At 36.1% G+C, this 13,953-nt stretch overlaps 1 protein-coding gene across 1 annotated transcript in view; it reads right to left on the bottom strand.

Annotated features, from left to right (window-relative positions):
- Window positions 1-1,083: 1,083 nt before the first annotated feature.
- The window catches only part of LOC108667525 (zinc finger protein ZIC 4), a 32,546-nt gene continuing 19,676 nt past the window's right edge, over window positions 1,084-13,953 (bottom strand). The window contains exon 2 of the mRNA XM_018154559.2: window positions 1,084-5,657. Within this exon, the coding sequence (XP_018010048.1) occupies window positions 5,137-5,657 (521 nt within the window). The 3' untranslated portion in view covers window positions 1,084-5,136. The remainder of the gene's footprint in view (window positions 5,658-13,953) is intronic.

Below are 13,953 nucleotides of genomic sequence, written 5' to 3'. Positions count from 1 at the left end.
GTAAGGAGAGCAGTATACGCCGAGGCACAGAATGTATATCGAGTAAGAAGAGCAGTGTACGTCGAGGCACAGAATGTATATCGAGTAAGAAGAGCCGGCATTCCTGCCAGTCCGTGCACTCTTTGCGCTACTCAATTAATCCATGTGTTGCAATAGGTGATCAAGAGGCTCTGATTGGACGGCACCCCGCTGCGCCGGCCAATGACAAACGACCTATTCAACCTGAGCGATAATATCTTCTCGCGTCTGCCAATGCGAGCAACACCAGAGTGACGTCACGAACGATTTCACAGTTTACTTTATGTTCTTTCACATTCAAATTTACCTACTCTTTTATATATCTTTTCAATGTTCAGCATATTTAACTGGGAATATACGTAATCATTATGTCTACCTTAGAAAATATGCAATCATATTGATTGCCAAGGTAAAAATTAAATCATTTTGCTTGTCAATGTAAAAATGCAATCATTATGCTTGCCTGAGTAAATAGGTAATCATTATATTTCTTGGGTATAGCATCTGAATAACCTAAATTCATCTACTTAAGATAACTAATTCGATATTATACGTTATATACTACTACGCATAAATTAGTTTTAAAAAATGCTATTGAATTAACTTCTAGTTTCTTGCTTATCTATATATTTGAAAATTCATAACAATGTTATAAATATTAAATGAAATTCGATTCCAAAATTATCTTTACATAATTAATTTTTTCCTTTTTCCGCTGCTTCTACAGGTTAATTAATTGATTACTTAATTCAGCTATTATTTTGGAGTCACTTAAAATTGAGAGTTAACGCTATTATTGATTCTTTATATTTGATTTTTTCTTGAATTCGAAATAATACGTTCTGTAATAATAAAACATTGAAGTTCTGAGCGAAAGACGGGTGCGATAACTGAGTGATTAGTCATTTATCGTTTATCCTGCATGTGATGTACATATTGGATCCATTTATCTTCGAACATATATTGAACTGTTCTTTCGCTTTATTTTAAAGAGGAACAATTGAATTTCACCGAAAAAAAATATACAGGATTTTTTAGAAACTTAATTGCATTGAAACAAAATACAAATTGCAAACATTTTATTTGAAAACAGTTGCGTACGATCACTTGCAAAACACATTACCTCTTGCAATCAAGAGAAGTTTGTGAACATCTTGTAGACATTATAAATACACCATCGAATTAAAATATATTTACAGGAACATCTTATTGAAAAGCATCGTAATATGCTTCATTACATCACATGTAAGACTTACAAATATCATTAAGGCAACTGCAGAAAACTCCCTACGATACCAATGGGCTTTCATAAAAATTTTAGTAAGGTTAAATCATGCAGTTCAGTTCTGTTTCCGCTCAGAAATATGAGCTGGTTATATTGTCCAAATATTGAAACACTTTTTTTACCCATAGTAAGAACAAAGAGGAGACGTAGCACTGATACGAACTTTTGCCATGCCTAACTGGGTTAGGATGACAATCGCAGGGTTCTAGTTAAGTGCTTCGCTATATAAAAAAAGACGCACTCATTTTTCCCAGTGTTATAGACAAAATTATAGAGATGAAATAAAAAAGTTCAGTCAGATATTAGAATAAGAATTTACGTCAGATTTTCATTGGGATTGAGAAGAAGTGTTTGGTAAACAATTTTTAATTTAACAATATTTTTTTACCTTAATTTGGCAAAGTAAAATAAACGAAAACATTTTTTCTTCTAAAGTTCCGTGTTGGATTTTCCGGAAATTTCTCTGGAATTGAATATGGGGGAAATATTTTCGGTATGAAATATTCCTGCTACTAACATAAAATGCCCTTCATTATAAATCAAAAGAAACGAGAATTTCATCAAAGAAATGGGAATTTTTTCATCAAAGAAACGGGAGAAGTTAACGGGAATTTCATCAACAAATTCCAAAAAATTTAAAGGCCATATCTCATATGTATACGAATTAATGGCATAATGTGTTGAATTATTTCATTTAGTTTCGCTATTCAAATAAATATTTGAACAGGAATTAAGATTTCACTCGAACTAAAATATCAATCACGAAATTTATTATTTGTAACCTGCACGATAATTCAAGATTTGTATTTCAGCAATCAAATCCCCGCCAGGTACACAATCATCCAGAGATAAAATCAATTAATTTAACCTACAAATGCAATCTAAGGTACAGAATTCCTACCATTATAATGAGGTTCTTATATCAACACACCCAGTGTGATGAATTTGATGTCTATGCGTAATACTGGCAGTGTCTTGTACCAGTAACACTCATTTGCGTTAAAAAATTATTACCCATTAATTGATATTAATTACTACTAAATTAAAGAGGGCGGTTATTTGAGCGTGCGGCAAAATCTGAAACAAGTTATTTGAGACAATATAGCGTGAAATCTTTGCTCACAACTCACATCTAGACGTTGCCATATATATACTCGCGAACATATAGCTTGTGTAAGGTGATATCTGCGCCGGGACGCATTTTTATGCAACAGACGGTTTACAGGTGGCCGACCAATGGCCAGCGGTATAGGCTAGAGCTAATTAGCTCCTACCGACCACTGGCCATCACTGGAGCGGTGGTCAAGTAATTTACGTCGTGTGTTTACCCTCATTTCTTGCACAATGTCATTATCGGAACTCTAAGTATTCAGTATTTCCACTCTACATGTGGGCATGCTAGATAATTACTGGTATTTGGTCGCAAATATCTAACACAAGGAACCGGATAGAGGCATTACATGTTTTTTTTTTAAATTGTGAACTCGATAAATACCTCAAAAAATGTATATATGTCGACTAATTCATTAGCAGCAATGAGCAAAATTTTTCTTCATCATAACTCTTTTGATACAAAGTTCACATATCTTTTGTTACTGTCCACTTATTGCGAATAAGATGTATACGCATGAAAAAATTCATATTATTATCGCATTTACGAGTGGAGTGAAGGTGTAGGTGTTTAGTGAAAAGTTCCTATAGGAACCCACCAAGCCCATCCGAGGTGTCGCAGCTCTCAAGTTGAGTGAGTTACATTGGCTCAATTCCGTGCTCTTCATCTTACAAGATGATTGAAATCTTTGCAATAAATTCCTTTAATGCAAACACAACAGAGAACGCATGAAAGTTTCCACTAATAACGTCCATTGCAACAATTCAGTGAGAAAAAACATCAATTAAAAAAATAATACTTGCCAACGAATCGGAGCAATGAGTTTCTCAGGTCCTTCGTGTAAATGGTACCTTTAACACGAAGAGATTGTAAATATTCAGTTAGGTTGAATGCAGCTTATAATGTTTTTCCTCATTTCACGATGGAAATTATTTCTAATTATCCCAAAATTAATGTTACTTTTCTATCAATTAAGAGTAATATGAAGAGGCAACTCTAAAAATCAGCCGTAGAAAAATATTAATTCCTTATTAGTTACAATGCCCATGCCTGAACGCTAAAAGGCAGACCCAGACTCCGCGGTATATAGCCTTAAACGTCCAAAGAACAATTTCAGCTACTCGGTAAATTTTGTATTAATATTAAATTAAGCACAAAAATATTTGGGATATGAGGAAATGCAATGGGTTCAATAAAAGCACTTTTGGTGGTGCCCTTAAATCTAGCTCATTTTATAACTCATACTTTATGAGAACAAAATGCGTCATACTCTTTGTATTATATTCCATACCTCATACTCTATGAATGTCCGTTCATACAATGTTCTGTTAAAAAAAACTATCCCAAACAGCTACCAATTAATGTGAACTGAGCTTAACCATTTTATAACCATTAAATTAATGAGCTTCTATATAGACCACAGCGATCAAGTGCGTCGTGAATATCAAATCCATTAAAATTAACAGAAATTCTTAACCAATATACTTTTTTCAACGATTTAAAGAGAGAATACGCAACATATTATTAATGACCCTGAATCTGCTGTAAATCGCATGTAAAGTGTTTCATTGAGATAAACTTTACTGTTCATATAACTTTTCAATTTCATTATATGCGTTAAAGAATCACCAAATGGGGAAAATTCATTATTTGAAAAATTCATCAAAGAAAATTCATTTAATCCTGAAATTTAGAAGTTTATTTTTAATTATGCAGGCATTCCATGAAATTTACAATGGAAAAGTTTTCTTCGATGTAACCTGACTTTATATTAACCGTCTGTCAATGATAGAAATTGTGGCTGACATAAACACAAATATTATATAATTAGATATTCAACTCACTTTCATTGTTTGCAAGATTCATCTTCGTTCATTTTTGAACCTAAATTCGTAACAATTTTGAACAATGCGTCAAATATTTTAGTTTCAGCTTCGATGTTACGAGAATGATGTAGTTTATTTACGTACAATATGTTCAATGAGAATGTACACGTCGTTTATACACTAATAAACAATTTGTTTACCTTCCTACACAAGCTACAATGTCTAATAATGCACGCGTGACACCATCATGTGTCGCTGGTGAAATATAAAAACAAGTGCACTCGATATTTCAACTTCTCGTTGCGACGAAGATGAAGAAAGTAACGAGAACCTCACAAAAGTCATAGAGGGTCATAATTTTGAGTTTTATCGTCAGAAAAAAATTATTTTCGCACAAAATTTAATTGAGACAGCCCAATTTCTGACTTGCTGATAATCAAAATAATTTTTCATGGATTGTACTAAAAAGATTCACTCACGCTCGTGGTTCCAAAATTTGTCATACTTAATTATCTTGGTTAACAGTGCGATAAACAACGAGTAAGTTGGACCAATAGTGTGCGTAGAAAAGGAATATGGTTTGATTCAGAGTCGGAAATCAAAATTAGCTAAATCGAAGAGAAATAATGAATAATCTACGAAGATTTGCAAAGGTCCATCAAAATAATAATATATGAGAACAGTTTACTCGCACAGGTGTAATTAATGCAAAAATTGTGGGTATTTCCGACGCCCACGTATTAAATTGAGCGCAAATTTTCTCTTCAAATGCGGCAGTCATTGATCACAGAGCCCCAGTGACATTCTAATAGCAGGATTCTCGATAGCCAAGCACCTACAAACAGCTTGCCTTTGACACTCCAAAGATAATTTCAGCTGAAGACTAAGGCTGAATGCTAGTAAACTGCTGACGGGGGCAAAATTGTTCCAGGCAAGGGTGGAATTGGACTGTGTTCGTTGCTCGGTGGGGTGGGCATTCCAGCGGCACTTTGACACACGTACCACTCACTTAGATTTGCGTTATGCGCTGTGGTGGTGTTATGGTTGTTACTACCAACAATAGGTACTGAAGAAATAGCGGTATTTACTGAACATTCACGACTAACATTAATATTGGTCTGGCTGTGACCCGATGATTGCGTTGTGGAGCTTGGAATGTTGGAATTTGACGCGGATGTTTCGGTTGTTGTTGTGGAGTCATCGCTTTCGTATCCGCTGCCGGAGGGCGGCGGGCTCTTGCCGTGGACTTTCATGTGTTTTCTGAGAGACGATGGATGTGTATAAGACTTATCACATCCCCGGACTTTGCAGTTGTACGGTTTGTCGGAGGTGTGCACGTGCGAATGTTTTTTTCGGTCTGATGAGTTGGCGAATCTTCGATCACATCCTTCGTACTCGCACTTGAAGGGCTTCTCTCCTGCAACAAAGAGGTTCAATAATTATAAAATTTATATAAATAAAATTTATATAAACAAATAATTTACACCTGAAACTGAAAAGTTCAATTAAATCATCACAAGGCTGATTTCGTGATAACCTTATAACAAAATGTGCAAAAAAATGAAATTTCACCGTAAACAGAAGGTATCAGTTGGATAAAAAGGAAGCTCTGAAATAAATTATGATGAAATTTTCCTCGATTTTTATGATTAATAGTTAAGATTAACTAAATCTCTATTTTTGTTTTGGCAATATAGTACAATTTCTTTGTTAACAAAATAATTTCAAGCAACCGCTTAGATTCTAATAAAAATTATTGAAATGAAACTCCAAAATAAATTAATCAGGAAGTTCAACTTCGTGAATATAATGAGTAAAATCCACGTTCTTATTTCATTATTAAGTGAAAAAAAAACAATGTACGAAATTGCAGTTGGTTAAATATTTGTTGATTAGTTAACGATGTTAATCACGATAAAAGATCTCAGCTTCATCAACCTTGCAGTAGATTATAGGCGCGAATAACATCAATATTTTACAGGAAAACAAGAGTCATAAATAACAACAATAATTGTCCTCAGGCACTTTTATTTTTATTGGGATTTGATGACAAATACCTCCTTTGCAAAGGCTTATTAATTAACAGTTTATGGGAAATATTTAAGAATGGAGGCAAAGCTAAAAAGGTTAATATCATGTATGTGTATGAATCTATAGTGCATATATTTAATTATTCCAGCAGAACTTCGAAATAAGCTCAGAAAAACTTGAATTTAAACTGAAACAATTTAATGCTCGTAATTTTCAGGCGCATTATTTAAAATCCTTAGTTCAAGTAGAGCAGGTAATAAGCGTAAGTGGATAAATACCAAAACACAGGCTGCTTATATAAGCCACAGGTTGTAACAATCGAAAATTATCGCAAGCAATGCCATTCTTGTGGGCATTTGGAAGAGGCTTCAATAGCGCTGAGTCCAGCCAAACAAAAGACGCTCTTCGCTTGTCCGACCGCAGCCTCTACGACAGTCTTGTCCAGCCAGCCACCTGAACTGTCAATTGTTCGATTGTTTAGACTGTAGGCAGACAGTTTGACAGTTTCGGCAAGACGTAACGATTGCTGATCACGACACTCAGTCTAAAGGTAATGTTATTTACCGTATTTCTTAGCCTAAAAATTTGGATCTTTTTATAAGACGTTTGAAATATTTTTAGCTGAAAAATTAGAATTATTGGATAAGAATTTTTAGCTGATAATTAGAATTTTGTGATAAGATATATAAAGTGCTTACGAAAATGTACAAAAAATGTTGATTGAACTTTTAGGGGATTTTTTTTGCAAAAAATGTATGACGGAAATAATTGATTTTTGAATCACCATTTCGAAATCAGGCAATTAAGAAGTTCGAGAAGTACAACTGGTGCACGAAAATTTCGGAAAAAACTTTTTTCTTTGTTTGTACGATCATCAAAAACTTGTTGACTTTTTCAATGCATACTTAAAATGAATTTTCATCTTTTCTGAAGAAGTTTCAGGCAATAAAGTCAATGGCTTCAGATCGTAATTATATTAAACGATCGATTGCAAAATCTTTTACAATTTTCCCATATGCTGTATTATAGGAGAGTAAAAACACACCAAAAAGACGAGTTATTGCGCTATAAAAATATGCAAAACATGTTCAAATATTGCCAGCTGCCGACTACCTCTGAATTTTCAATACAGCGGGAAAAATTCGAGTCTTTCAAGCTCACACGCGGGGCGGTAGCATTTTGAAAAGTTCCTTCCTTTTTTGAGCGATATTATAAAATCGGTAAAAATCTGCCAAGTTCACCCAATAAAGTTTTTCGCTCGTCTGATTCCTCTGGACATGATGAACTTGGACAATGAAAGCTTTCCAAAGAACAGAAAACCATTTTCAATGGCTCAAATGAAGTACATAATGCACTGAGAATACCGCCTCCGCGGAATAGGAGAAAAGAATCGCCCACAGGCCAACCGTTGCTTTCATTCCGGGAAAAATAATGAAAAGATCTTCTTAGACCAACAACAAATTTAAGAAATTTCCGAAATTTTGATGGTCACAAACATTTGGTAAAAATTTCAGAGCTATGAAACTTGAATAGAAATAACTTGGTTTGTTCAGTAACGCGTTCTGATCGCTGAATGAAGCGTTCATTTCAATGAATACTTTCCATATTTTATGCACAAAAATGGCAATCTTTTTCTAAAGCACTGCATCACAAGAAAAAATCTGTAGTCAAAAAATCAATATTATCATCATCAATTGTCTATCATTGTCAATAGTAGGCTATTTTTGTCTTTAAATTTTTATTTAAGTATCGCTTCCTATTCTTCCCAGAGAAAATAAATATTTTTAACAACGCATTTTTAAGACAAATATGACTGGACACATTGCGCAAAAATGCTGATATGAAAGTATAATTTTTCCTAGGAAATCTCGCAAGTAATTTTCAACGATAACTCCCGCACGTTTGTTCGACCTTATTTAATCCACACCTATTTATATATTATTGTATTCCTATCAATAAACGCTGTCACAAATTACGCCGTCACTAGTCAGACAGACACTAGTCAGACAGGCACTATTCACGCAGTCACTAGTTACACAGTCGCTAGTCACGCAGTCACTGGTGTGACAGTTAGGTAGTCAGTTGGTAGTCGGCACTGCACGGGCACCCTGCAATTGATGAAGCTATCAGTTCTATCTAATCGTTCACGCACGTGCATCACAAACGATGAATGCAAACTATTTAATGATAACTTACGCTGAAGCTTTTTTGAGAATGGACACAAAAAAACTGTATTTCAACAATGAAATCGTACAGCTAATTACTGTCGTGAGTGCAGCCAGTTACTGTCGTGAGTGCAGCCAGTTACTGTCGTGAGTGCAGCCAGTTACTGTCGTGAGTGCAGCCAGTTACTGTCGTGAGTGCAGTCAGTTACTGTCGTGAGTGCAGTCAGTTATTGTCCTGCTTATCAGGCAAATTGAACCAAAATTATTTATTAACCAGAATTTTTTTAGGAGTACTGCTCTAAGTTATTTTTAACCAGTGTTTCTCAGCTGTTTTTGGTTAATGGAATACTACTCTCCCTCGGCTCGGGACTGATGACTCTTGTTTCTTATTTCCAGTACATACGCAGAGAAAGTTTCATGGAACAAATATTGCACATTCGATGGTATTCGTCATCTAAATTCAGGTACATTTTCTTTAAATAAAAGTTAATTATGCACCTTAATTGGTTCAAGCAAATAAGTGAGCTCTCAAGGCTTCCGTGCAATAATATTTCCATATTGCACGATATTTTTCCATATTGCACGATATTTATTTATTTTGATGGAGCAACGTCCGTTACGGTACATATTAATAAAAAATAGGCACGAGAAGCATTTCCTAAGTGCCGTACAATAGCACAGACGTCACACAAACAATTGCAGTTGAGTACATCCGTTAGTGCGCTCCTGTCTTTCCCCCATTCCAAATATTCACCGAATTCTCGCCCGTGAACAAACGGCCCACCAAGAACCGACCAAAAACCGTTCAATTGGGTACCTTAGCCGTGAAGTTTTTTCGCGTACTTCCTGCAAGAGAGGACACGTGTGCGCTGGTAAGATGACACCGTCTCTCAGTCTCAATCATATCCTTTCAAGTTCTTCCATTCATAAGCTCGCTTTTGAGTGACCCGCATTGAGAGCGCCAACGACATCTTCCGTATATAGCGTGGCTGGAGCGAGAGCGTGCCGCTGTGACAGCGTATATATACACCAGATCACGCGATTCATTGTACAACTGATAAACGTTTGTATACGGGAAAGATGATTTCACAGTTAATAAACGTTTTCTTGAAACTGTTAAACGGTTATTTATAGCTTATGAAAAGTCATTTTCAACTGGTTGTTAATACAAATGATAAACGTGTTTACAGCTGATAAATATTTTACAACTGATGAGCGTTTTTTACAATTTATTAACGATATGATTTAAAAGATGACTTTATATGTTTAAGTTTGTTTAATCGTTGTTTGCTAATATTCAGGCTCATTAAAAATATGGAGAGGAAAATGATTACTAAGAAGTAACTGCAATTTTTTCCAGGCTAATTATGTTTTATTATTAATTTTTTATTTCCTTCTTCGTCTTCGATTCGACATGGTAAAGTAATGGTAATTTTCGGAACGTTTCCGCTGACCGTCCGACAGCGAGGTATGCAGAAACGTTACCGGTGATGCTAATGTATTGAGGATACACAGGTGAACAACAGTCTGCTTGCGCTCTATGAACAACGCATGGCATAAGTATCCAGCTAATATACAACACAAGCTAATATTCGTCTTTATGAATTGATTTGAACATATCTTTTGGCATTTTATCTAAATCAAATTGAGCATTTCATGGAATTAGCCGAAAAGGAATTACCACCCGATTATTTCTAATTAACGAAATGCACGTGTGTATGTGTGACATTTTAGAGACATTGATTTCGTCCTGGTTTCGAATTAATTTTTTTCATACATTTGCGCTCACATTGACCAGAAGCGTGGCAGCGTTTATTAGTCGTCTTTTAACGACGAAATAACATACGTGATACGTGTTTTGTTATAGGCATCTTAAGTTAGCACAGTGTTTATTCTTCAATTTGTTTTGCAGTCGCTCATTCAGCAGGATATTCGATACGACGAAGTAGATCTCAATAGTTATTAGGATATTATTCAACCTATTTATTTTCTTCAATAGTTTTAATTTTAGAGTGCTTATATGTTCAGCGCTTTCGTAACTCTTAGATCCTGTTAAATTTTTAATGGTGAAGCAGTAGCAAATATAACAGAACTTAACACTAGCTTAATTATTGTATACCGAATATTGCATAAATAATAAAAAATCAACGACGAAAGCGATGATTTCAAGTCAATATCCACGATATACAATTTCAAAATTGCACTTATGCGTCAAGAATTCGTTAACTAGCATCGAGAAAACCTAAACATGTTTCAGCTTCAGTTTATCTCTGTAAGCCGGAAGTGCTGCAGGATATCGCTCATATGGCGGCTGTAACGGATCACTGGAGTTTAAATTTAATTATGTGTTTAAATGCAGTGATCACTATTGCATTTCTTATGGGCTATATTTGTACAATTTGTCTATATTGTTCAGCTTAAAATAAAGCGCTGTATGTAGTATATATATTATATAGCCTCATGCCACGGCCACGGAACTCCGTCAGTGGAAGGGAGGGAAATGAAAGCTGCGGTTCAATGCGTTGCGGTCAAAAGAGGCAGCCATGAAAAAAGAATCTCAGTGAATAGAAGGCAAGGCATAAGCCCTCAAAAATACGAATCTGATCAATGGATGATCGACTAATACAAGCAGGAAGGAGAGAAGGAAGCAGGGGTATCGGGCGTTGGGAGAATCAGCTTGCATGCGTAATGCTCCGGAGACCACAATCACCAGCCGTCGCACAGTTCCGGTGATGTTACATACAAAATTTTACTTGTTAAACTTTTGTGCTGATAGTTAAACTGAGATTTGACTATGAATGATATGTAATTAATAACTGATTTCAAAAATTCCCAGCCGTGTTTTCACAATAATATTGTTCCCTTTAAAGCAAGAAATATTTTGTGAACTGGTAGACCTTGGGAAAAATCAACACAATTTCTGTGTAATATTTGCATGCACAACTAAATCTCGAGGACAAAAATCAATTATAAGTGATATAGCAAAATATTAGAGCTAATTACATAAGCCACTGCCATGATATGTTGTCCGATAATTTGAGTAATCCACCCATTGTAATATATTCCACCTATCGCACTTGTAACATTATGATACCACGAGTAAATTATCTGCGATAACAAATATTCCGATTTAGCATAATCTTCGATGGATAATTTAAATGTCATTTTCAAATTTAGTTCACAATCACGACAAATAATAGCACTAGAAATAAATAGTTTAAAAATGAAATGATTTTGCAGTGGTGGGCAAGAATTAAATGTTATGGCATCGAATTTAGAAATATTTATGAATTAGTTGAAGGAGTAAAGAAGGTCCGTCGCGCAGCAATACCTCGGCTCGTCCAGCGCACAAAAGCAAGAATTGCTGCGCTCTGCGATGGTACAAAGGCACCTAATAGGATGAAGAAATGAAGGGAACAATGCCTATTATACCATTATACGATCTTCAGTCAATACAACGAATATCTAAATAAATGTTGAGAGAAGAAGTGTGAGCTTCGTGTTTACATAGCAAATGAAAGTCGAGTTTGATCATTCCACTAGCAAACGAGACTTGTTGTGCAAATAACGCGATCGAAAGTTATTGAGTAAAAGTCATTCGTTTATAGAAACAAATGAGAAAAATGCAGGAGTCAAAACTAGGAAAAGTAGTATGTGGCTTTTTAAAAGAAATTACCACTTCAAAACATAAGATCAGGTAATTGATCATACACCTTTAAAAACTTTTCTACATTTTCAATATTTTCAACGCGATTAGTCCGCATGAGAGTCTGAATCAGCACCGGAAATAAAAAAATTAGTGTATATATATAAATCTTATTTGCAGCTTGTATAAAATTGCAAATCTTAGTTAAGAAAAGTTCATTAGCGGTTTAAAGTAATAAATTTATAAATGAACACTTTATAATGTATGTATTAATGAAGATTATATAGACGTTGCTTGCAGTAGACGGTATGTGCACACGACAGCCAATCTGTCCCCTCTGTTATCACGACACCGCGGGACATGTTTTGCTTGCGGTCACGTCTGTCGCCGATCAATCGGACGCGTCTTCGCGATCTAAGAATAAATCTTATAGCTCTTTTAAAGTACGACTTTAGGAAGCCTTTTACTTTAAAACGTCAAGTTTGCGTTACTTTGACTTTGGGTTAATTTAACTTGATAAGAATATCTGACTTGTGATTAATAGTTAACTGAAGGAATCGATTAAGAATTCAATTTTCAAGCTATGTTATCTTTTTCTAACATCACGGTGAAGTTAATGGCCCTGGCCTGGCACTAGGCTACCCCCTGGTCTGGCACTAGGCTACCCCCTGGCCTGGCACTAGGCTACCCCCTGTTCTGGCACTAGGCTACCCCCTGGTCTGGCACTAGGCTACCCCCTGGCCTGGCACTAGGCTACCCCCTGGCCTGGCACTAGGCTACCCCCTGGCCTGGCACTAGTCTACCCCCTGGCCTGGCACTAGGCTACCCCCTGGCCTGGCACTAGGCTACCCCCTGACCTGGCACTAGTCTACACCCTGGCCTGGCACTAGGCTATCCCCTGGCCTGGCACTAGTCTCCCCCTGGCCTGGCACTAGGCTACCCCCTGGCCTGGCACTAGGCTACCCCCTGGCCTGGCACTAGTCTACCCCGCATGGCACTAATGGAGTCTCGTGGCAGTGGCACGCGTCGAGGGTGCCACAACCTGCGTGCCAACGAGTGCATGCTGTGCTAGCGTGGCACGCTGCTTGACATCCGCCAGCTGTTGGGCCACACGCACTAAAATTAAATTCCATAACAAATTTCTGCATTCGTAATCTCATTTACTTACTGATAATCTTAATCTCATTTACCTACTGATAAGCCTAATCTCAATTACCTACTGATAATCTTACTCTCACTTACCTAATGTTAATCTTATTCTCATTTACCTACTAATAATCTTATTCTCATTTACCTACTAATAATCTCGCAAATGATTTGTACCTGACAATGCCGTGGATGAGAAATCATTCCGTTCTTTGTTCATTCGAGTCATGCATGAATTTAAAACAGTGTGCTGCCTATTAAGTCCGATTCCGTTTAACGAGAAATATTCTGTGTAGCAAAATAATGTCAATTTGTTATTTAATACATATAATGTTCAACGTTGAAAAAATAAGTTGTGAAGAACCACGGCTATAGCAACGATTATTGCTAGGCAAAGGTTATTTCAAGCGAATAAGTCTTTTTGGACGAGCAGGAAACTTTATGTTGGAAAAAGCTCTTGAGTTCTGACTGAGAAGTTGCAAATGAATTATTTCTTCAAATACAACCAAGAAGAACGCACATAACGTTTGATTATTGCATTGCAGATGCCATCAGACCAGTGGCAGTCGTATCGTACCTATAGGTAGGATACGGCTACCTATTGTAGGATCCGACTACCTGGTAGGATACGAGTACGGTATTGACGGAAGCGCGATGATGAACCAAAAGAGCTATTAAACTATTAACGATTTTCTAATGTAAATTGAACAGTGGAAGTCAGTTCA

The sequence above is a fragment of the Hyalella azteca genome, unplaced genomic scaffold, assembly GCF_000764305.2.
Source record: "Hyalella azteca isolate HAZT.00-mixed unplaced genomic scaffold, Hazt_2.0.2 contig16679, whole genome shotgun sequence".
Classification (NCBI taxonomy): domain Eukaryota; kingdom Metazoa; phylum Arthropoda; class Malacostraca; order Amphipoda; family Hyalellidae; genus Hyalella; species Hyalella azteca.
This window is presented reverse-complemented; position numbering and strand designations above follow the sequence as displayed.